This window comes from Vulpes lagopus, chromosome 14, assembly GCF_018345385.1.
Source record: "Vulpes lagopus strain Blue_001 chromosome 14, ASM1834538v1, whole genome shotgun sequence".
Taxonomy (NCBI): domain Eukaryota; kingdom Metazoa; phylum Chordata; class Mammalia; order Carnivora; family Canidae; genus Vulpes; species Vulpes lagopus.
In genome coordinates, this window is record NC_054837.1 from 27,130,721 (window position 1) to 27,152,332 (window position 21,612).

General features: G+C 36.9%; 1 protein-coding gene and 1 non-coding gene across 11 annotated transcripts in view; both read left to right on the top strand.

Annotated features, from left to right (window-relative positions):
* TMEM116 (transmembrane protein 116) overlaps positions 1 to 21,612 on the top strand; it is a 166,167-nt gene that overhangs the window by 13,201 nt on the left and 131,354 nt on the right. For 6 of the 10 annotated variants that reach the window (XM_041728541.1, XM_041728547.1, XM_041728550.1 and 3 more), the window contains exons 1-4: positions 9,767 to 9,872; positions 10,406 to 10,452; positions 11,149 to 11,212; positions 18,888 to 19,019. In XM_041728541.1, coding sequence (XP_041584475.1) covers positions 9,825 to 9,872; positions 10,406 to 10,452; positions 11,149 to 11,212; positions 18,888 to 19,019 — 291 coding nt within the window. In that variant the 5' untranslated portion in view covers positions 9,767 to 9,824. Of the gene's footprint in view, positions 1 to 9,754; positions 9,873 to 10,405; positions 10,453 to 11,148; positions 11,213 to 18,887; positions 19,020 to 21,612 lie in introns of those variants that run through there. The other 4 variants (XM_041728544.1, XM_041728543.1, XM_041728542.1 and 1 more) reach the window with 3 other exon arrangements.
* LOC121475876 lies at positions 10,733 to 10,840 on the top strand. The gene has a single exon (XR_005983827.1). It is a non-coding gene; the product is annotated as a U6 spliceosomal RNA (small nuclear RNA).

Below are 21,612 nucleotides of genomic sequence, written 5' to 3' on the forward strand. Positions count from 1 at the left end.
TACTTGCTGTTCTTTCTCCAGTTCCTTTAGGTGTGAGGTTAGCTTCTGTATGTGAGTTTTTTCCAGTTTTTTGAGGGAGGCTTGTTTTGCGATATATTTCCCTCTTAGGACAACTTTTACTGTATCCCAAAGATTTTGAATGGTATGTCTTCATTTTAATGAATCTTGTTAATTCTTCTCTAATTTCCTGGTTGACCCATTCATCTTTTAGTAGGATGCTTTTAACCTCCACATGTTTGAGTTTCTTCCAAATTTCTTGTGATTGAGTTCTAGTTTCAAAGCATTGTGGTCTGAAAATATGCAGGGGACAATCCCAATCTTTTGGTATTGATTGAGACCTGATTTGTGACCCAATAGGTGTTCTATTCTGAAGAAAGTTCCATGTGTGCTTGAGAAGGATATGTATTCAATTGCATTTGGACAGAAAGTTCTGTATATATCTGTGAAATCTATTTGGTCCAGGGTACCATTTAAGGCCCTTGTTTCTTTGGTGATGTTCTGCTTAGAAATCTGTCATTTGTAGAAAGTGCCATGTTGAAGTCTCCTACTATTAGTGTATTATTATAAGTATCTCTTTACTTTGGTTATTAATTGATTGATATACTGGGCAGCTCCCACATTAAGGACATAAATATTCATGATTGTTAGATCTTCTTGTTGGGTAGACCCTTTAAGTATGATATAGTGTCCCTCTTTATCTCTTACTGCAGTCTTTGATATAAACTTTATCTGATATGAGAATTGCTACCCTAGCTTTCTTTTGAGGACCATTTGGATGGTAAACAGTTCTCCACCCCTTCATTTTCAGGCTAGAGGTGTCCTTAGGTCTAAAATGAGTCTCTTGTAGTCAGCATATAGATGGGTCTTCCTTTTTTTTCCAGTCTGAAACCCTGTATATTTTTATGGGATCATTTAGCCCATTCACGTTCAGAGTAACTATTGAAAGATATGAATTTAGTGTCTTTGTAATACCTATTCAGTCCTTGTTTTTGTGGATTATTTCTTTGGGTTCCCTCTTTCTTTTACAGGGTCCCCCTTAATATTCTTGCAGAGCCGGTTTGGTGGTCACATATTCTTTCAGTTTCTGCCTGTCCTAGAAGCTCCCTCTATTCTGCCTATCTCTCCTTCTACTAAATGACAGCTTTGTTGGATAAAGTATTCTTGGCTGCATGTCCTTCTCATTTGGTACCCTATATATATCCTGCCAGCCCTTTCTGGCCTACCAGGTCTCTGTGAAGAGGTCTGATATTATTCTGATATTTCTCTGCATAGAAGTTAAGAATCTCCTGTCTCATGCTAGTTTAAGAATTTTCTCTTTATCTTAGAAATTTGCCAGTGTCACTATTAAATGTCAAAGTGTTGAATGTTTTTTTATTGATTTTTTTGGGGGGGTCCTCTCTATCTCTTGGATCTGAATGCCTGTTTCCTTCCCCAGATTTGGGAGGTTCTCTTCTATGACTTGTTCAAATATAGTTTGTGGTCCTTTCTCTCTCTCAGCCTCTTCTGGAATCCCAATTAGATGTATATTCTTCCTTCTCAAGCTATCATTTACCTTCCCAAGCCTTTCCTTGTGGGCTCTTTCATTGTTTTCCTCTTTTTTCCTCAGCTTCCTTCTCACCATCAACTTGTCTTCTATGTCACTCACTCTCTCTTCCACCTCATTAACCCTAGCAGTTAGAGCATCCAGTTTGGATTGTATCTCACTTAATCTGTTTTTAATTTTGGCCTGATTAGATCTCAATTCTGCAATAATGAAATCTCTAGAGTCCTTTATGCTTTTTCCAGAGCCACCAGTAGTTTATAAATTGTACTTCTGAATTGACTTTCTGACATCATATTGAAATCCAAATTCCGTAACTTTGTGGCAGAGAGTATTGTTTCTGGATCTTTCTTTTGTGGTGAATTCTTCCTTCTAGTCATTTTGTCCAATGCAGAGTGGCTGTATGAGTGGGCTGAGTAAAAAATATCAACCACGCTCTGAGTAAAATACAACCTTGATATTTCTGAAGAGGTCAGAGACCAGAAAATAAAAGAAAAAGAAGAACAGAACAAAATAAAACAAAAGGACCACTCAAGTGAAAAACAAATTTTGAAACAAAGTAGTAAAAATAATAAGCCAAAAACCAAAAACAAAGAAAAGCAATAAATAAATAAATAAATAAATAAATAAATAGTAAAGAAAAGAGGAAAAAGGAAAAAATGGTAGATGGGATGATGGTGATGAAGAGGTGGTAGTGGAGAGAATGTAGTCTTCCTGAGGGGTCCTAGAGAGTGATCCTCTTGGTTCTGAGTGTATTTTGTTCTGTATGTTAGAAGATGCTCAACCCCACATTTATATAAACCAACAATGCTTATATAAATCGCCAACATTGACCACAAAAACATAAACAAGATAAAAGATGGGAGCACAATAGGATGGAAGAGAGAATATAATCTCACAGAATGAACCTACATGGTGTTCCACTTGGTTCTGGGTGTATGTTGGTCATGTTTTAGAAATTACTAACTTCCGCCATTGTAAAACAAAATGAAGCAGAAAATACAAATACCCATATCTCGTGTATCTACCAAAATTAAGTTGAATACATTCAAGGGAATCCAGGAGTGTAAAATATATCTAAGACATGTAATTTTATAAATATGAAAATCAAGAAGGAAAAAACTTAAAAATGAAGAGCTTGTTAGAAGCGAAAACTTTTTTCTCTGTAGCATTCCAACTGTTCTCTCTTTAAACAGGTTGAATTCATAGGTGTTCAGGATTTTTGGAAAATTATCTAGGTAAGTTTGTGGGGCCAGGTGAGTTAAGGACCCCTACTCTTCTGCCATCTTGCCCATGTCGAAATGTTGTCATAAGAGTAAGATACACACTGAATTTCAAAGTACAAAATTACAAATGTTAAATATATCAATGATTTTTATTTATTTTTTAAAGATTTTATTTATATGTGAGAGACAGAGAGAGAGAGAGAGAGGCAGAGACAGGCAGAGGGAGAAGCAGACTCTTTGTGAGGAGCCCTATGCGGGACTCGATCCCAGGATCACACCCTGAGCCAAAGGCAGACAGGTGCTCAACCACTGAGCCACCCAGGCGTCCCTCAATGATTTTTTATGTTGATTGCATGTTGAAATGACAGAATTAGGATATTTTGGTTATGTAAAATATATTATTAAAATTTCATCTGTTTTTGCTTTTTTGATGTGCTCACTGGAAACTTTTACATTACATCTATGACTTATATTTTTATTGGATAGAACTGCTCTAGATTCTTAAAGTAAAATGCTACTATGTTTTCATCATAATATTTGTCCAATTGCTGTTTTATATGCAAGGACAATATACTTATATTTATTTCTATTAATTTGTATCTTATTAAAGAAAACTCATTATTTTAAAGCATTTATATTTTATAACATCTTAAATCTGTTGTCTGTCTCTCAAAACTTGAGTACATTCATTCAGTAAATACTGAGTGCCTATTCTAGGCACTGTTTAGGTATTGGAGATTGGGGTGAATGAGACAGATAAGTTGCCTGTCCCCAAGAATGTTACTGTCTACTAGGGGGAAGCAAACTGCACAAACAAACATGAAACTTTGGAATTTTATAAATGTTACATCTCTGAGGTAATGACATTTAAGCTGGTAATTAAAGGATGAGAAGGAGCTAGTCATATGATTATCTGGAGGAAGAACATTCCAGAGAGAGAGAATGATTATAAATGATCTGAATTGGAAAAGTAGTTGATACATTGGATGAACACATAGTGACAGACTCTAAGATAGTCTCCAATAATGCCTGTCTTTTGGTATTTACACTCTGTGGTCCTTTCTCCTTGGCTGTTTGCAAATCTGTGGTCAGTAGAATACAGGAGAGGTGATGAGATGTCACATCAGTGATTTCATTACATAAGATTCTGACTTCCATCTTTCTTGGAAGACATATTAGAGAAATCCACATGGCAAAGAACTGAGTGAAGCGTTTGGCCAACAATTTGTTTGGAACATAGTCCCTAAGACCATCAACCCTCAAAGAACTGAATTAGACCAATAACTTTGTGAACTTGAAAGCAGACCCTTCCCCATTTGAGCCTTCAAATGAGATCCAGACCTGGTTGATATCTTGATTATAGTCTTGTGAGAGACCCTGAAGCAGAGGACCCAACTAAGCTATTCTTGTACTCATGACCCACAGAAGCTGTGAGATAATAAATGTGTGTTTTAAGCCACTAAATTTGTGGAAATTTGTTATGCAACAGTAATAACACACACATTTGATAAATATGCTTACTATATTTTCTTTCAAGTAATTAATGGAAGTGTTTTACAGAACTGTGCCAAGTCAGGATGCTGATTCCCTCCACCTGAAGTCATTTCTAAGTTGATATTGATCAGTTAGTTAGCACTCCCTTAGGCTTATTAGTGCAATAAATGCCTAATTGTGCTTCCATTTGGTCTATATTTCCTTATCTCTTTAAATATTTCATTTATTTATTTGGGAGAGAGAGAGCACATGAGTGGGGGAGAAGGAAAAGGAGAAACAGACTTCCTGCTGAGCAGGGAGCCTGCTGTGGACTTGATCCAGAACCATAAGATCATGACCTGAGCCGAAGCCAGATGCTTAACTGATTGAGCCACCCAGGTACCCTTTCCTTATAGTTTTAAAAATTTATTTATTTGAGAGAGGGAGGAGCAGAGGGAGAGGAAAAGAGAGAATCCTAAGCAGACTTTCTTTTTTTTTTTTAAGATTATTTATTTATTTATTCATGAGAGACACAGAGAGAAAGAGGCAGAGACACAGGCAGAGGGAGAAGCAGGCTTCATGCAGGGAGCCCGACATGGGACTCGATCCCTGGACTCCAGGATCACGCCCTGGACCGAAGGCAGGCGCTAAACCACTGAGCCACCCAGGGATCCCCTAAGCAGACTTTCTGATGAGCATGGAGCCCAATGCAGGCTTGATCAAATGAGCCTTAGATCACAACTCAAGCTGAAACCAAGAGTTGGACACTTGGCTAACTGAGCCACCCAGATGCCTCACCTTATTTTTATATCATGAAATTTCTCACCAAATGCTTTGCCAAAATACCATATATACTATGGTAAATCTATCCAAAGAGAGAATGGGGTAGTCTGGCATGATTTTTTTTTTTATAAATCCATTCCGGGGATCCCTGGGTGGCGCAGCGGTTTGGCGCCTGCCTTTGGCCCAGGGCGCGATCCTGGAGACCCGGGATCGAATCCCACGTCAGGCTCCCGGTGCATGGAGCCTGCTTCTCCCTCTGCCTGTGTCTCTGCCTCTCTCTCTCTCTGTATGACTCTCATAAATAAAAAAAAAAAAATCCATTCCGACTTAGTGATTACTTTTTAAAAATTGTTTAAAAGCACAGCTTTTGAATAGGTTATTTCAGAATCTTGTTTGGGATCAGTACTGAGATCTTTGACCTGCAGTTAGCAGATTCCACCATCTTATCTCCTTTTACAAATTAAAAATTTAGTTGTCACCAGTTTTCTACAATTTCTAACAATTTTCCCATTTTTACACAAACTCTCAGATTTCATGCAGTGGTTTACTGGGTTGACCTGCAAGTTTTATCAAAGTCCCGAAATGTAATTTGTTCAGACTAGGAGTGGTGGATTTATTTAGAGCAGTCAGGTGCTCTCTTAGTCTATCTTCAGTTCCCTCTTAAAATGTTTGTTTTACACTTTATTCTAAATATTATTCTTTTCAGTAGAAAAGACAGAAACATGTTATTCATTAACCATTACACCATGAATTTCAACAATGGAACATTTACTGTGTCCCTATAAAATTTGCCTATTTACATTTCATCCTTTTAAAGTGTACAATCCAGTGAGTTTTAGTATATTCACAAAGTGTGCAACCATCACCACTGTCTAATTTTAGAATATTTTTGTCACCCTAAAAGAAATCTTGTGCCCATCAGCAGTCATTCTCCATTCTCTCCCAAATTACCTTCCTAGCCCTAAGCAACCACAAATTTACCTCATGGGTCTATAAACTTGCTTATTTTGGACATTTATATGAATAGAATCATATAATTTGTGGTCTTTTGTGATTGGCCTCTTTAGCATGTTTTCATGTTGTAGAATGCATCAGGACTTTCCTTTTAATCGCTGAATAATATTTCATTATGTGGATATACTGCATTTTATTTATCCATTCACCACTTTATGAACATTTGTGTTTCTATCATTTGTCTTTTAGGAATAACACTGTTAACGAACATTTGTTTTCAAGTTTTTATGTGAATATGTTTAATTTCTCTTGGGTATATACCCAGAAGTAGAACTCAGTTTATACCTAGCAGCTGAGTCATATAGTATGTGTTTAACATTTTGAAGAACTGCCGAAGTGGCTACAGTATTTTCCATTCTCACCAGCAGTATATAAGGGTTTCTATTCTCCACATTTTCATCAACACTTGTTATTGTCTTTTTTATTATAGCTGTCCTGATAGATATGAAATGGCATTTCACTGTGATTTAATTCATATTTTCCTGCTGGCATATGATGTTAATAATCTTTTCATGTGATTATTAGTCATCTGTTTATTTGGGAGAAATTTCTATTTCAAACTTTTGCCCATTTTTATTTATTTTATTTATTTTTTTTATTTTTTTTAAAGATTTTATTTATTTATTCTTGAGAGATAGAAGGAGAGACAGAGCCAGAGACACAGGCAGAGACAGAGCCAGAGACACAGGCAGAGGGAGAAGCAGGCTCCATGCACCGGGAGCCCGACGTGGGATTCGATCCCGGGTCTCCAGGACCGCGCCCTGGGCCAAAGGCAGGCGCCAAACCACTGCGCCACCCAGGGATCCCCTTTTGCCCATTTTTAAATTGGATTGTATTTTTATTGAATTGTAGGATTTTTAAAAAAGATTTTATTTACTTATTTATTTAGAGTGTGTGCATGGTGGGGGGCAGAAGGAGAGGGAGAGAGAATCTCAAGCAGACTCCATGCTGAACACAGAATCTGTAGTGAGGTTTGATCCAAAGATCCTGAGATCATGACCTGAGCTAAAATCAAGAGTCATAGGCTTAACTGACTGAGCCACCTAGGCCACCTAGGCCCTGTAGGAGTTCTTTATATATTCTCTTATGTAAGTCCTTTATCAGATGTGTGGTTTATAATTTTTTTCCCATTCTATGGCTTGTCTTCATTTTTTTTGATGGTATCTGTTGAAGCAGAAAAGTTTTTAATTTTGAAGAAAACCAATTTATCTGTTTTTTTTTTCTTTTGTTGCTTATGTATTTGTTATCATCTCTAGGAAGCAATTGCCTAATAGAAGAGCTCCTTTGATGTCACATTAATTTTTAAAAATATCTTTCCCCTTCTTCCTATTAACTGATTCTTTCTCCATTAGAATATTGTGTGTGTTAAGAGGAGAACTATGAGGTCAGAATGACTGGATTTGAATGTTGGTATTACCACTCGATAACTCTGTAACCATTGGGAAGAGACTTCTTTAAGCCTCAGTTTCTTCATTTGAAAAATGGGAACATTAATGGGGTGCCTAGCTCAGTTGGTAGAGCATGCAACTCTTCAAGCCCCACTTTGGGTGTGGAGCTTATGAAATTTTTTTTAATGAAAATATTACTTCTTACCTCAAAGCTTGTATTGACAATTAAAATGCTTAGCATATAGCCTTATATATAGAAAGCATTTGATAATTGGTATATGTTATTTCTAGAAGTCTTTGAGTTAAAGTATAATTTTTGCTTAAATAAAAATATTTTGTTAGGTAGGTGTCTTTCTTGACTTTGTATCCACAGTAGTAATTTGCTGATAGCAGAAGTTTAATGAATAAGTTAATTTAATTGATACATAAAATATAGTAGCCCATTATATTAAGTGAGCTATGATGTATTTGAGCTTACCAAGGAGCTAAGTAAAAAAAGGAAAGAAAACTAAAAATAAGTATCACTCACTTCATTTTGGCTTAGGTTAGCCCTTGCAGAAAAGGAAGATTGGAAGATTATGTTTTAAAAGACATTTCAGGGGCACCTGGCTCAGTGGTTGAGCATCTACCTTTGCCTCAAGTTGTGACCCCAGGGTCCTGGGATCAAGTCCCTCATCGAGCTCCCCACAGGGAGCCTGCCTCTCGGTCTCCCTATGTCTGTGCCCCTCTCTCTGTGTCGCTCATGAATAAATAAATAAAATCTTTTTAAAAAGACACCTAAAGGGGGAATGGTGCTAAATATACAAAAAGTAGGGTACTAATATAGAGAGAAAAATAGAAAAGTAAATCCCCAAATGGGAATTTGGTCAGTGACAAGACATTTTAGAAGAGATGCCAAAAGAGAAAAGTTCTTACGTCAAGAGCCACAGACTGATTTGTAATAGCTGTTGAACAATTTGAGATTTGTTCTTGACTGAGACAAGAGCCCTTTGTCCAAAAGCATTCTTATCACTTGGTGAGACTGTCATTAGTTCCCTCACCCTTATTAGATAGATATATTTGATTAGAGGCCTCAGAACACTCCTTGAGACCTTATGGTAGGGATTTATGATCCAGAAATCTACTTTTTAAACTTGTTTATCTAATGATTTAAACAAAGTGGTTAGAGCCTACCTCCAACTTAACAGTTCGCTGCCAGAACCTACCTCTATTTAATGATGTCCCTTCTTCTACTCCACACTATGATGAATAAGTTAATCATATGTTAACTTCATATGAATAAATGAATCACATTTAAATTACCGAACCCATGCAAATGATCCAGTTTATGTTATCAATATTTGTAAGTGCTTGAAAGTATAGTTAGATGAAAGATAAATGGTTACATAAATTAAATGTTCTTCTTTTTGCTTTCTCCTTACCATAGTCTTTGTCTAAAATTCACTAGTTCTTCCAAATATTGTTTAAATGGCAGGCAGTATATATTGTTCTGTGTGCAGATAATTTGAGATTTTGGTATTCAGGCCATTCTTCCTACCATATTATAAGCTCCTGGAAGTCTGAGTCTGTCTCTTATTTGTTTTTCTATCTTCTTTTTTTTTTTTAGATTTTTTAAAAAATTTTATTTATTTATGATAGTTACAGAGAGAGAAAGAGAGAGGCAGAGACACAGGCGGAGGGAGAACCAGGCTCCATGCACCGGGAGCCCGATGTGGGATTCGATCCCGGGACTCCAGGATCGCGCCCCGGGCCAAAGGCAGGCGCCAAACCGCTGCGCCACCCAGGGATCCCTGTTTTTGTATCTTCTATAGCACAATGCTTTACAGTGAGTTGATATATAAATATAAGTATAGTGAGTGAATCATGTAATTTAATATATTTCTGTGGGAATTTTTGGTACAGAATATTTCAGATGTTACTATTAAATATGAGATATTAACAACCCCTTCTCTTCACAGCTTTTCTTAGTATTACTAAATATTTATTGATTGCTTCAATATGCAGTCTCTCTTTTTCATCACAGGCTTTGTCCCTAAACAGGGCAAGTTTTAAACAGACCTCCCTTCTTCCTTATTTCTTTCTGTTCCATTTCTTTCTTGCATCTCTATTTATCTTTTCACTATTCTCTCTTTTTTATTATTCCTTTCTCTTCCCTCTTCTTAAAATTCCTAATTCTTTTTAGAACTTTGTTTCCTTGTCACCTGCTCTTTCTATTTTTGTTCTTTCTGCTTGGCTTCTCTTCCACTAGTCACCGCCTTCTTTCCTTGTCCTGAAGACACAGGGCAAGACTGGGTAGGGAGGAGCCCAGATGGGCTGGGGGTGGAGCCACCTGTTCAGTGTTTCAGGATTCAGAACCTGGGAAGGAGCAGTAGCTTAAGCATAGCTGAGGCTAACGTCCCTATGGCCTTCCTGCTGGAGGTTAGCATTCTGGAGGACAATTGGGACTTGGTGAGATTATAAATTGTCCCTTTCTTTGTTTTTGCTCCCCCTTTCTTCCTCTTTGTTCTGTATTTTTCCAGTCACAGTATCTCTTTACTACTTCCTATTTCTTTATTGCTTACTATTTTTTCTCTAGCTGTCAGTTAACTCTGTTTAGTATTTGTTTGCCTTTCCTATTCCCCATTCTTTTCACACATCTGTCTTTTCTCTCTCAAAATTTAACTTTTCATACTTCTTCCCCATTTTATTCTTTTCTTTTTAAATCTTCTCATCTGGCTCTCTTTTCATTTAGTCATTTTCTGTCCACCTGTCTATTCTTTTTATCTTACTGTTTCCCAGAGATGAAGCAATAGAAGAGGAAACAAGGAGCCACTTTGTCTTTCCAAGGGCTTTCTGCTCCTTCTCTGATTTATAGGGTATTTTGATTAGGCACTAAAGAGTTTGTGTTCTATACAGATAGTTATTAAACAGTGAAATTGGAGTAAGGTTGAATATTAAATGTACAAGTTTTAATTTTATATTCACTTTCTTGTTTTATTTAGGTTTTTTCTGCAGTACAGTGGATACAATTTGTTATGGCTACTCTGAGGTAAGTTTGTTTAATCTCATGTACTATGACTGTTTAAACAAATACCCAGGTATAAGTACACTTATACTAGTATAAGCAAAACTAGAATTCTGAAGTTTTCTGCATTTTCCCCCTGGGTATTTGTTTTTACTCTATAGGGAGAAATACTGTTCTTCACCACGTTGATATTTTCTGATTAATAAAATGTAACATCAACAATAACAAAAAAACAGATTGAGGGATAACATCTGAACATGAAAAGACTTGGTCAACAGTATTGATTTGCAAAATCAGTAACAAAGTGGTCACTTTGACAGCATATATACTAAAAATTGGAATGATACAGAGAAGATTAACATGGCCCCTATGCAAGAATGACATACAAATTCATGAAGCATTCCATATTTTAGAAAAATGTAGTTTATTTTACATCTATTATGTATCAGTAAAGCTGTAAAAATTTTTAGCAAAAGGAGGAGCCCCAGGGATCCCTGGGTGGCGCAGCGGTTTGGCGCCTGCCTTTGGCCCAGGGCGCGATCCTGGAGACCCGGGATCGAATCCCACATCAGGCTCCCAGTGCATGGAGCCTGCTTCTCCCTCTGCCTGTGTCTCTGCCTCTCTCTCTCTCTCTCTGTGACTATCATAAATAAAAAAAAAAAAAAAAAAAGGAGGAGCCCCAGTAGTCCTCATTTAATGATAATTTTTTATCACTGTCAGTGTTATAGGTTCAAGTTCACTTATTGCCTATGCTGTATTCCAGAATACACAGAAATCACCAGAGGTGAGCAAACTCTTTTTGTGTTGGATCTGAACTTTCAGTGACTTAGCCTTTGAAATAAATATAAGAAGTGTCATCTGCAAATAATGGGATAATTCTATAAATTAATTGTAAATTTGTCATTATGATACAGTGGGATATTTTAGACAGAGTCAATAGCTTTCCCTTTTCTTCTGGATAATTATTTTAACTATATCTTTGAATACTGAGAGATTGCCTACTAAAAGTACATTTTTTTTTTGCTATGCATTGATTACTAAAGTTAAGGAAACAGTTGTTTGAAACCCCATATTCACTCTAAGCACAGTACAGTCCTGCCGAGAGGTGAGTTTTCTGATATTGATATCTTGGTAACATTGCTAGTGGGGATAGGAAATAGTTCAGAGACTTTGTTCTCTAAAAGATACTAGGTTTGCTGTTCAGGTCTTCTAGGAAATTAAAATTTAGTAGCGAACACAGAGCAAAAATACAGTCTATGTAAAGTTATTCATACCAAAAAGATCAAGTAAAAAAGTCTTTGTTTCATTGAGGTATAATTGACAAACAAAAATTATATATATTTAAGGTGTTAACAAACAAAAAACCTTCCTGATTGAGAGAGGACTAGGAAGAGAGTTGTATTTCCATCTATGAAAAGAATTGAAGTGAATTGTAACAACTATTTCTCTAATCAGGCCAAATGGCACAAAATTAGACAAAATATAGTTCAGGTCATTTGGGAGAGCTTTTGTTTGTGGAAAATGTGATTGGGTTTTATTGGGCCCACTTTAGTAATCAAAATAGCTCCATACGTTGAATACACTCTGAGTTCTGAGTATACTGGGTCCTTTTCGAACCTTTTTGGTTCTCATCACTCTCCCATGAAGAGGATGATATTAGCTTCATTTCATAGATGAGGAAATTGAGGCTCAAAGTCATAAAATATGTGTTCAAGTTTCACAGTTAAGTTGCAGAACAGATTTTCAAAAGTCCAACTCTTAACTACAATCCCCTTTCTTTTTTTTTTTAATTTTTATTTATTTATGATAGTCACAGAGAGAGAGAGAGAGAGAGGCAGAGACACAGGCAGAGGAAGAAGCAGGCTCCATGCACCGGGAGCCTGATGTGGGATTCGATCCCGGGTCTCCAGGATCGCGCCCCGGGCCAAAGGCAGGCGCCAAACCACTGCGCCACCCAGGGATCCCTACAATCCCCTTTCAAATTAAGTATGGTATTTAGTATTTGTTCTAGGCAGATGTGCTCAGTGTTTTAAATGCATTTTTCATTTATTTATTTTTTTTTATTATTTATTTATGAGAGTCATACAGAGAGAGAGAGAGGCAGAGACATAGGTAGAGGGAGAAGCAGGCTCCATGCACTGGGAGCCTGACGTGGGATTCGATCCCGGGTCTCCAGGATCGCGCCCTGGGCCAAAGGCAGGCGCCAAACCGCTGCGCCACCCAGGGATCCCGCATTTTTCATTTAATACTTAAAACAATTATGTGAGGTAGATCTTATTAATCTGATACTATAGTGAAGAAATGGAATCTTAGTAAGGTTGAGGGACTTTTCAAAGGTATTAAATATAGCCAGTAAGTTGTTAGAGCTAGGATTTGAGTATAGGATTGTCTTGCTCCAAAGCCTCTCCCCATATATACTTTTTAAGCCACTGAAATATGATACTTAAGATAGGATTTGAATTTCAGTCATAGACTGTTACTATGTAAGTAAAACCAGAAAGTAGAAGTCTTTTACTGTATTGTCATTGCCTACCAAAGTAATCTTCGACCATATATCTTTCTGTGATTCAGATTTCCCTAATGTTTGTCTCCTTTGCTGAAATTTGAATTCGTATGTGATTAAGTTAATAAAGTATGAATTATATAGTAGAGAGAGCTAAGCTGAAGTTCTCAGTCTCTGCATTATTAATCTGTTGGGCTGGATGATTATTTGTTGTAGGAGGCTGTCCTGTACATTAGGTTGTTTAGCAGACTTTACCCACTAGATGCTAGAAGCAAACCGCCTCTCCCCACCTCTCAAGTTGTAAAAATCAAAGTATCTTCAAATATTGCCAAATGTCTCCTGGGGGAGGCAAAACTGCTCTGTCTGAGAACCATTGCTCTAAGGTGACCTCTGGCATGACAGTGGGTTAGAGCTTTAGAAAGATGTGGGATCTAATTTGGCCTAGGATGTGATCTTTAGTTTCTCTGGCTTCATTTCCCATACCTTTCATATAACCAGAGCCTAAAAGACCTTAGCAACCACTAGTTCACTGTTTCCCACACATTCTGGTGTAGGAAAAATTCCAATTTTTCCAGGTTAAGAATGTCAGCCATCATCCCCAGTTTTCCTTTTTTCTCCAGCAAAGAATATTTTTAACAGCAAAAACACATGGAAAAGACAAAAATAGTCTATTAAATTACAAATAAATATAGTAAACTAGAGAGATCCATAGGGAATCTTTGAGGGGACTAGCTGCTGAAACAGTGAGTCAGTAAGGCAAATTAAAGAGAGAAGCAAATGGCCTGGATCAGCTAGTGTTAAATAGCACTCAAGGCAGATATACTTTACTACACTTGTGTGACTTAATTTCCCCATAAAGATCACTTCCTATATTCTTTGTAGCCTGATTTTACTTGAATAGAAATATTCGGAAGCAGGGTTTTAGACTATTCATATGAACTGTTTAAGATCCTTACCAGGACAGACTTGGGCCCAGAACCTTCCCAGGAAAAGTCTTTCACACAATACATGTCCTCTCTTCTCTACCCATTACGCTGCTTTTGATTTAAATTAGGTACACATTAGACATGTTTTTTTTAAAAAAGAATGTTTGCTTTCATATTTAGGGCGATGTATTTTGCTTTTCTGTGTCTTCTCAATTACCACATAGTGTGCTTGCTTGTACTTTACTTATACCATGGGCTATCCTGTACCTTTCTTTGTATTACCTTCAACTTAGTATCTTGTAAACATAGGTAGGGTGAAGTTTTTCTTTATTTCAACAACAGATACTCAGTTAATTTCTGTTGTTTACTTATTGACTTTATTGCCTGTTACTAGAACCCAGGGGTTTCCAATTATGAATGAAAATATATAAACCTCTTTTTATCCTCCATTTTCCTGCTAAAGACTTTAGGTATGTCTTAGTGGCAAACAACTCTCTCTATATAAGGCTATTTATTGAATCAATGACCATAAGTAAAATTACATTCTTGCTTACAAAAGCCTCTTGGCTGCCATTCTCCTTCAGAGTTTATTTTATGTTTAGTTTTAATTTTTTACCCAATTAACAGTTATAAACTTGTGAGAGGTCATGGGCCAGTAGAATATGTGAATGTGCCATCTAGCTGGAATTTCAGTAGGCTTACCAGAGCAAAGACTATATATATAGTACATACACATATATATGTGTGTGTATATATATATATACACACACACATATATGTACACATACATATTATATATTATATATGGTTAATAATATCTGATATTTATTAAATATAGTTTAAAATGTTATTTCACGTGCTTTTGTTTCTGTTAGCCAAAGCAATGTGACTATTTACTCCTATTTGCAAGATTTTTAAAAAAATTTTTATTTATTTATTAATGAGAGACACAGAAAGAGAGGCAGAGACACAGGCAGAGAGAGGCAGAGAGAGAGAAGCAGGCTCCATGCAGGGAGCCCAAAGCAGGACTCGATCCCGGGTCTCCAGGATCACGCCCTGGGCTGAAGGCAGGCGCCAAACTGCTGAGCCACCCAAGCATCCTGCAAGATTTTTTTGAAAGATTTTTTTAAAAGATTTTTTTGTTCATTTATTCATGAGAGACACACAGAGAGAGGCAGAGTCATAGGCAGAGGGAAAAGCAGGCCCTATAGGGAGCCTGATGCAGGACTTGATCCCAGGACCCCAGGATCATGGCCTGCTGAGCTGAAGGCAGATGGTCAACCACTGAGCCACCCAAGCATCCCTATTTGCAGGGTATTGTAGTATCTTAGCTTTCCTCTCATTCGGAAGAGAGGTATGAGAAAAATTCCCTTTTGTACAGGTGAGATTAATTTTTATATTAAGTAGTATGTGATAATAACTTAGAAAAATTTTTAATTTACTTTTTCTTGTGATATATATCAGATGTGGATTAGAAAGCATAAAACATGTATTACTGTTTAAAGAATGATTATAATCACTAGAGACAAGAAATAGAAATTACAAACCTACTGTACTCCTTACTGGTCACAATTATCTTCTTCACTTCTAGAGGTAACTACTATCCAGACTTTTACGACCATAATTTCTTTGCTTTTATGTACAGTTTTGCCTGTAATGTATATATCTTTAAACAATTTAGTTCAGCTCATTTTTGAACTTTTTGCAAATGGACTACTATTGTATGTATTTTTAAATATATATTGTTTTGTGATTTGCTGTTTTTTGTCATTGTGAGAGTTATTCATGTTGTGTAAAGCTCTGCTTCATTTCATTTTCACTGATGTTTAGCATTCTGTATTATGAACATATCACAATTCATGTATCTGTGTTACTATAAACGATCTTATACATGTCTTCTGATACATACATGCAAACATTTCCTTAGTATATTAACCTAATGACAGAATTGCTGTAGGAGATGCTATCTCCTAGATAATGCCAAACTTTTTCAAATGGTTGTGCCAGTAGGGCATGAAAGGTCTTATTGCTTCATGTTTCCATTAATACTTGATATTGTCAGACTTTAAAATTTTTTGCCATGATTGTATAATTTTTTCCTCACGTGGATTTAATTTTTCATTTTCTTGATTACTAATAAGGTTAGGCATATTTCCATGTTTATGGCCATTTGGATTTCCTCATAAGTACCTGTTCATATATTTTGCCCATTTTTTCTATTGTTTTGTAAGAGTTTTTGTTTTTAATACTGTGTTGATATCAGTCCTTTGTCAGTTTTATGTGTTGCAAATAATCTTCTCCCATTTTGTGGCATATATTTTCACTTTCTTTTATGGTGTCTTTTGACACATTTTTCTTTTTCACTGGTTGAATTTTTCAGTTACTTCCTTTATTAGAGTCTTTTTGTTTTGTTTAGGAAAAGTTTCCCTGCCCAGAAGTTGAAGACATTCTCCTCTATTATCTAAAAATTTTTTTTATGGTTTTTGCTTTTCATATTTAGTTATTTGTTTAAATTGGAACTTATTTTTGAGTGTGAGATAGAAAGTAGGGGTCCACTTTTTTTTTTTAAATCCATATAGATCCCATTTGTTGCAACATCATTTTGAAAAGACTATCCTTTTCGCATTGATCCAAAAAGCCACCTCAGGGTGCCTGGCTGGGTCAGTCAGTAGAGCCTACAACTCTTGATCTCAGCATTGTGAGTTTTAGCTCCACATTGGGTATGGAGATTACTAAAATAATAATAATAACAAAAATTAAAATGTTCTTTAAAAAGCCACTATTATCATGTATCAAACGTTTGTATATATGCTTAGGTCTGTTTGAGCTCTGTATTCTGTTTCATTTGCCTATTTGCCTGTCCCTGTGCTACTACCACAGTATCTGCACTCCAGCTTTATATTAAGCTTTGATATATGTACAAGTCTTTTTTCTCCTTTTTCTTTAAGAATGTCTTGTTTATCTTGACATCTTATATTTCCTTTTCAGAGGTAGAGCCAGCTTGTTAACTTCCACAAGAAAATATGTTGAGGTAAAATTCAGACTGCATTTAATCTTTATATCAATTTAGAGAGAACCAACACTTATGTAATCTTAGGTCTTACAATCCATGAGTGTAGTATATTTCTTCACTGTAGGTCCTCTTTGATATCTCTCAATAAATATTAAATAATTTTCTCTGTAGGAGAACCAATACTACTTTTAGAGAAGTGGGAGTAGGGAGGTCTAAAAAGAAGAATACTAGAAATTGACAAAGAAAGACAGACTTTACTGATGGAGTCAGAAATTGAAAGGTAGCACATACAATTCTTACTGATATTTTTTCCTACTCTGAGTTTTTCATTGAGGAAAGAAGGTGATTAAGGTCTGAGGATCTAAATGTGTAATGTGGTGACTATAGTTGATAAAACTTGTTGTATAATTGAAATTTGCTAAGAGAGAAGAACTTAAAGGTTCTCACCAAAAAAAAAAAAAAAAAAAGTAAATGTGTGTGGTGATGGTTGTGTTAACTTGGGGAAATCCTTTCACAATTGATACATATATCAAATCATCACATTGCACACTTTAAATATCTTACAATTTTTTCAATAAAGAAAAGAACAGTGAACCCTGGGTGGCGCAGCGGTTTGGCGCCTGCCTTTGGCCCAGGGCGCGATCCTGGAGACCCGGAATCGAATCCCACGTCGGGCTCCCGGTACATGGAGCCTGCTTCTCGCTCTGCCTATGTCTCTGCCTTTCTCTCTCTCTCTGTGTGTGACTATCATAAATTAAAAAAATAAAGAAAGAAAGAAAAGAGCAGGGGATCCCTGGGTGGCTCAGTGGTTTAGCGCCTGCCTTCAGCTTAGGGCCTGACCCTGGAGTCCCGGGATAGAGTCCCACATCGGGCTCCCTGCATGGAGCCTGCTTCTCCCTCTGCCTGTGTCTCTGTTTCTCTCTCTGTATCTCTCATGAATAAATAAATAAAATCTTTTTTAAAAATGAAAAGAACAATACAAAATACAAGTTAAGGGACGGCCTGGGTGGCTTAGTGGTTGGGCACCTGCCTTCGGCTCAGGTCGTGATCCCCGGATCCAGGATCAAGTCCCACATGGGGCTCCCTGCGAGGAGCCTGCTTCTCTCTCTGCCTATGTCTCTCCCTTTCTCAGTCTGTGTCTCTCATGAATAAATAAAATAAATGTTAAAAAAACACAAAAATGCAAGTTAAAGTTAAACAAAATTTTTATTTTGAGTCCTTAACCATATCCCTAAACACTCAGCTGGTGATCTCATTTCCTGTTAGAAGATACTGGCTGTGCAACTAGAGAGCATTTTTAATTTTCTATTTGTGGCATGTCTCCCATCACAAAATTTCTTACTTGTCCATTCTTTTTTAAAAAATGATTTTATTGGGTGGCCCCGGTGGCTTAGCAGTTTAGTGCCACCGTCAGCCTGGGGTGTGATCCTGGATACCTGGGATGGTGTCCCACATTGGGTTCCCTGCATGGAGCCTGCTTCTCCCTCTGCCTGTGTCTCTGCCTCTGTCTCTCTCTCTCTCTCTCTCTCTCTCTCTCTCTGCCTCTCATGAATAAATAAATAAAATCTTTTTAAAAAATGTTTTTATTAATTTATTTCAGAGAGAGAGTACACAAGCATGAGCAGAGGGAGGGGCAGAGCATGATCAGGGAGCCCAATGAGGGACTTGATCCCAGGACCTTGGGATCATGACATGAGCTGAAGGCATACATTTATCCCAGGTGCCCCTTATTTGTCCATACTTTCCTTTGTTACTGTATTTGAAGAAGGAATGTGTCTATGAGTAAGAAGTTCCAATGCTAATCTTTACCCATTAGTAGTCTGATTCCAGGACAGTAGGGTTATTTGCAATAATAAATCCCTTACTACCTGGTGTATTCCTTTACGTTCCCCACAATCCACCAATGATAGAGACCCCAGAAAAATGATGCCCAGGTTTCTCCTAGAGAGGTATAACATAAAAATAATTGTTACATTCTCCTCACTACATCATTTATGAAGTGATGTTGCTTTAACAGATAAGGCCCCTCTTTTATCTGAGCGTCTCTGACCTTCTCCTGGGGATATGCTGGCTCATTGAGGCACTTCTTTATGGAACTTCAGCAGCCAATAAGGACATTGTCTGCTATAACTTGAAAGCAGTTGGACAGGTGAGTGGTTGAGTGGTACTAGATTGTGATTGTACCTTGTAAGACAGGTGTCCTCAGATCTAAATAGAAAGCAAAGATAATCCATCTTGGATTAACAAGTAGGACCCTCTTGTTTATTGTTATACTTTGAAACAATAGCTTTTATTGTTTTTCCATATTAAGAAACACTACTTGTTTATTAGAGAAAATGTGGAAAATTCAGAGAAGGAAAAAGATAATTAAAATCACCCATTATCATCCACATAATATTTTATATGTATATATAAATTAAATACAATATAGATATATTTTATGTATCTTTCCAATCTTTTTCTCTGTAGGTATATGCATTTTAAAACAAATAAAATAACACATTGGGCAGCCCCGGTGGCGCAGCGGTTTAGCACCGCCTGCAACCCGGGGTGTGATTCTGGAGACCCAGGATCGAGTCCCACATCGGGCTCCCTGCATGGAGCCTGCTTCTCCCTCTGCATGTGTCTCTGTCTCTCTTTCTCTCTCTCTCTGAATAAATAAATAAATAAATCTTTAAAAAATAAAAATAACACATTAATACTTTTTGTGATTTGTTTTTATTTTTAGCATATCATGAATGTGTTTTCATGTAATGGAACATTCTTTAAGAACATATTTTGAGGGATCCCTGGGTGGCGCAGCGGTTTAGCGCCTGCCTTTAGCCCAGGGCGCGATCCTGGAGACCTGGGATCGAATCCCACGTTGGGCTCCCGGTGCATGGAGCCTGCTTCTCCCTCTGCGTGTGTCTCTGCCTCTCTCTCTCTCTCTCTGTGTGACTATCATAAATAAATAAAAATTAAAAAAAAAACATATTTGAGATTAATGCAGGGATATTTATTAAAAGAATATAATAAACATTGGCTTAAGCATTGGGAAATATTACAGATCATCATGTATTGATTATATATCTTTCACAGATTTTATAATTGGGTTAACCCATACAGTACCATCTGTACATAATGTTTCTCTTGGATTTCTCAGACTTGCTGTGTGGAAAAAGTAGAGAAAATGCAAGCTGTACTCACTGCTATGTGTTTCCTCCTAATATCTCGTAAATTGAGTAACACTGTATTGTTTTCTCAGATAAGGAAATAATATAGTTTTGGAAGTAAAAAAGTCTGCATGGAATTCTGGACCTAGTTAAGCTTTGTAATCTTAGGTAAATACTTAATTTTTCTGAATTTAAGTCCCCTAATCTGTAAAATGATCATTAATAATATTTGCCTTGTGCTTGGCACAGGTATGATTGTATGATTAGTGTTACTTTTTTTTTTTACAACTTTCTTGAGCTGTACATACAATAAATGACATTATTTATTTATAATTTTTAAAAAATTTATTTTAAAAAAGATTTTATTTATTTGGGGGGGTGGAGCATGAGCAAGAGGAAGGGGTAGAGGGAGAGGAAGAAGCAGACTACCCCCTGAGCAGGGAACCTGATGCAGGGCTCAATCCCAGGACCCCAAATTCATGACCCAAGCTGAAGGCAGATGTTTAACCAAGTGAGTCCAGGCGCCCCTACATGACACTATTTGAAGTATACAGTTTTATCTCTTTTATTTTTATTTTTTAAAAAGATTTTATTTATTTATTTGGAAAGAGAGAGCAAGAGAGCACAGGCGGGAGGAGGAGCAGAGGGAGGGGGAAAAGCATGCTCCCCACTGAGCGCAGAACCCGGTGTGGGGCTCCATCACAGGACTCTGGGATCATGACTTGAGACAAAGGCAGATGTTTAACTGGCTGAGCCACCCAAGGATCCCAATTTCATCTTTTTAAATATAAGTATACCCTTATCAAATCATTACTACAATCAACATTACCACAAACAACAAACATTTCTATTTCCATCACCTCCCCAAATCATTTCAAGTGTATTTTCCTTTACCTCATGGAGCATATGAATTATAATATTGCTTTTAAAAAATATTTGTTGGATATTTCCAATATCTGGCTCATTTCTAAGTTGGTGTTTGTTGAGTATATTTTCCCATAAAGTGGGTGACAAATTTCTCTTCTTTGTGTGTCAGGTAATTTAGGATTTCATCATGGATGTTGTGAATGCTATGTAGCATAGACTCTGGGTTCTTTTGTAATTCTCTGGAGAATGCTAATGTTTTTGTTTAGCAGACAATCAACCTGGTTAGGTTTAGAATGTGAATTTCATCTTATCATTTTTAGGTTCAAGTTCTCTAAGCCTAGTTCTTTAAGCCTTAGCTATGCTGGTTTAGGGGTGTCATGTGCATGCACAGTGCAGTGGTTAGATTGAGACTTATATGGGATCATATACAGAATTAGGACATCTGCTTTTCGGGGGCTGTCACTTTTGGGATTCCCCCCATACTTTCCTGCCTGAAAGGGGATGTTCTCTGGTTTATGTGGTCTAAAAGGCAGGTTTCTATTGGAGTTTTAGGAGTCTTCATTGAGAAGCATCATGATTGGGGTGCACACTTGAGGGAAAGTTGTAAGAGAGCAAGAGAGAAAAGTTTAGGAAACTCACTTTTGTGCAGTTCACTTTTTCATATTTGACTCCTTTGTTTGATTTTACTTTTCAGAGTCTTCAAGTAGTTGATTTTATATTTTC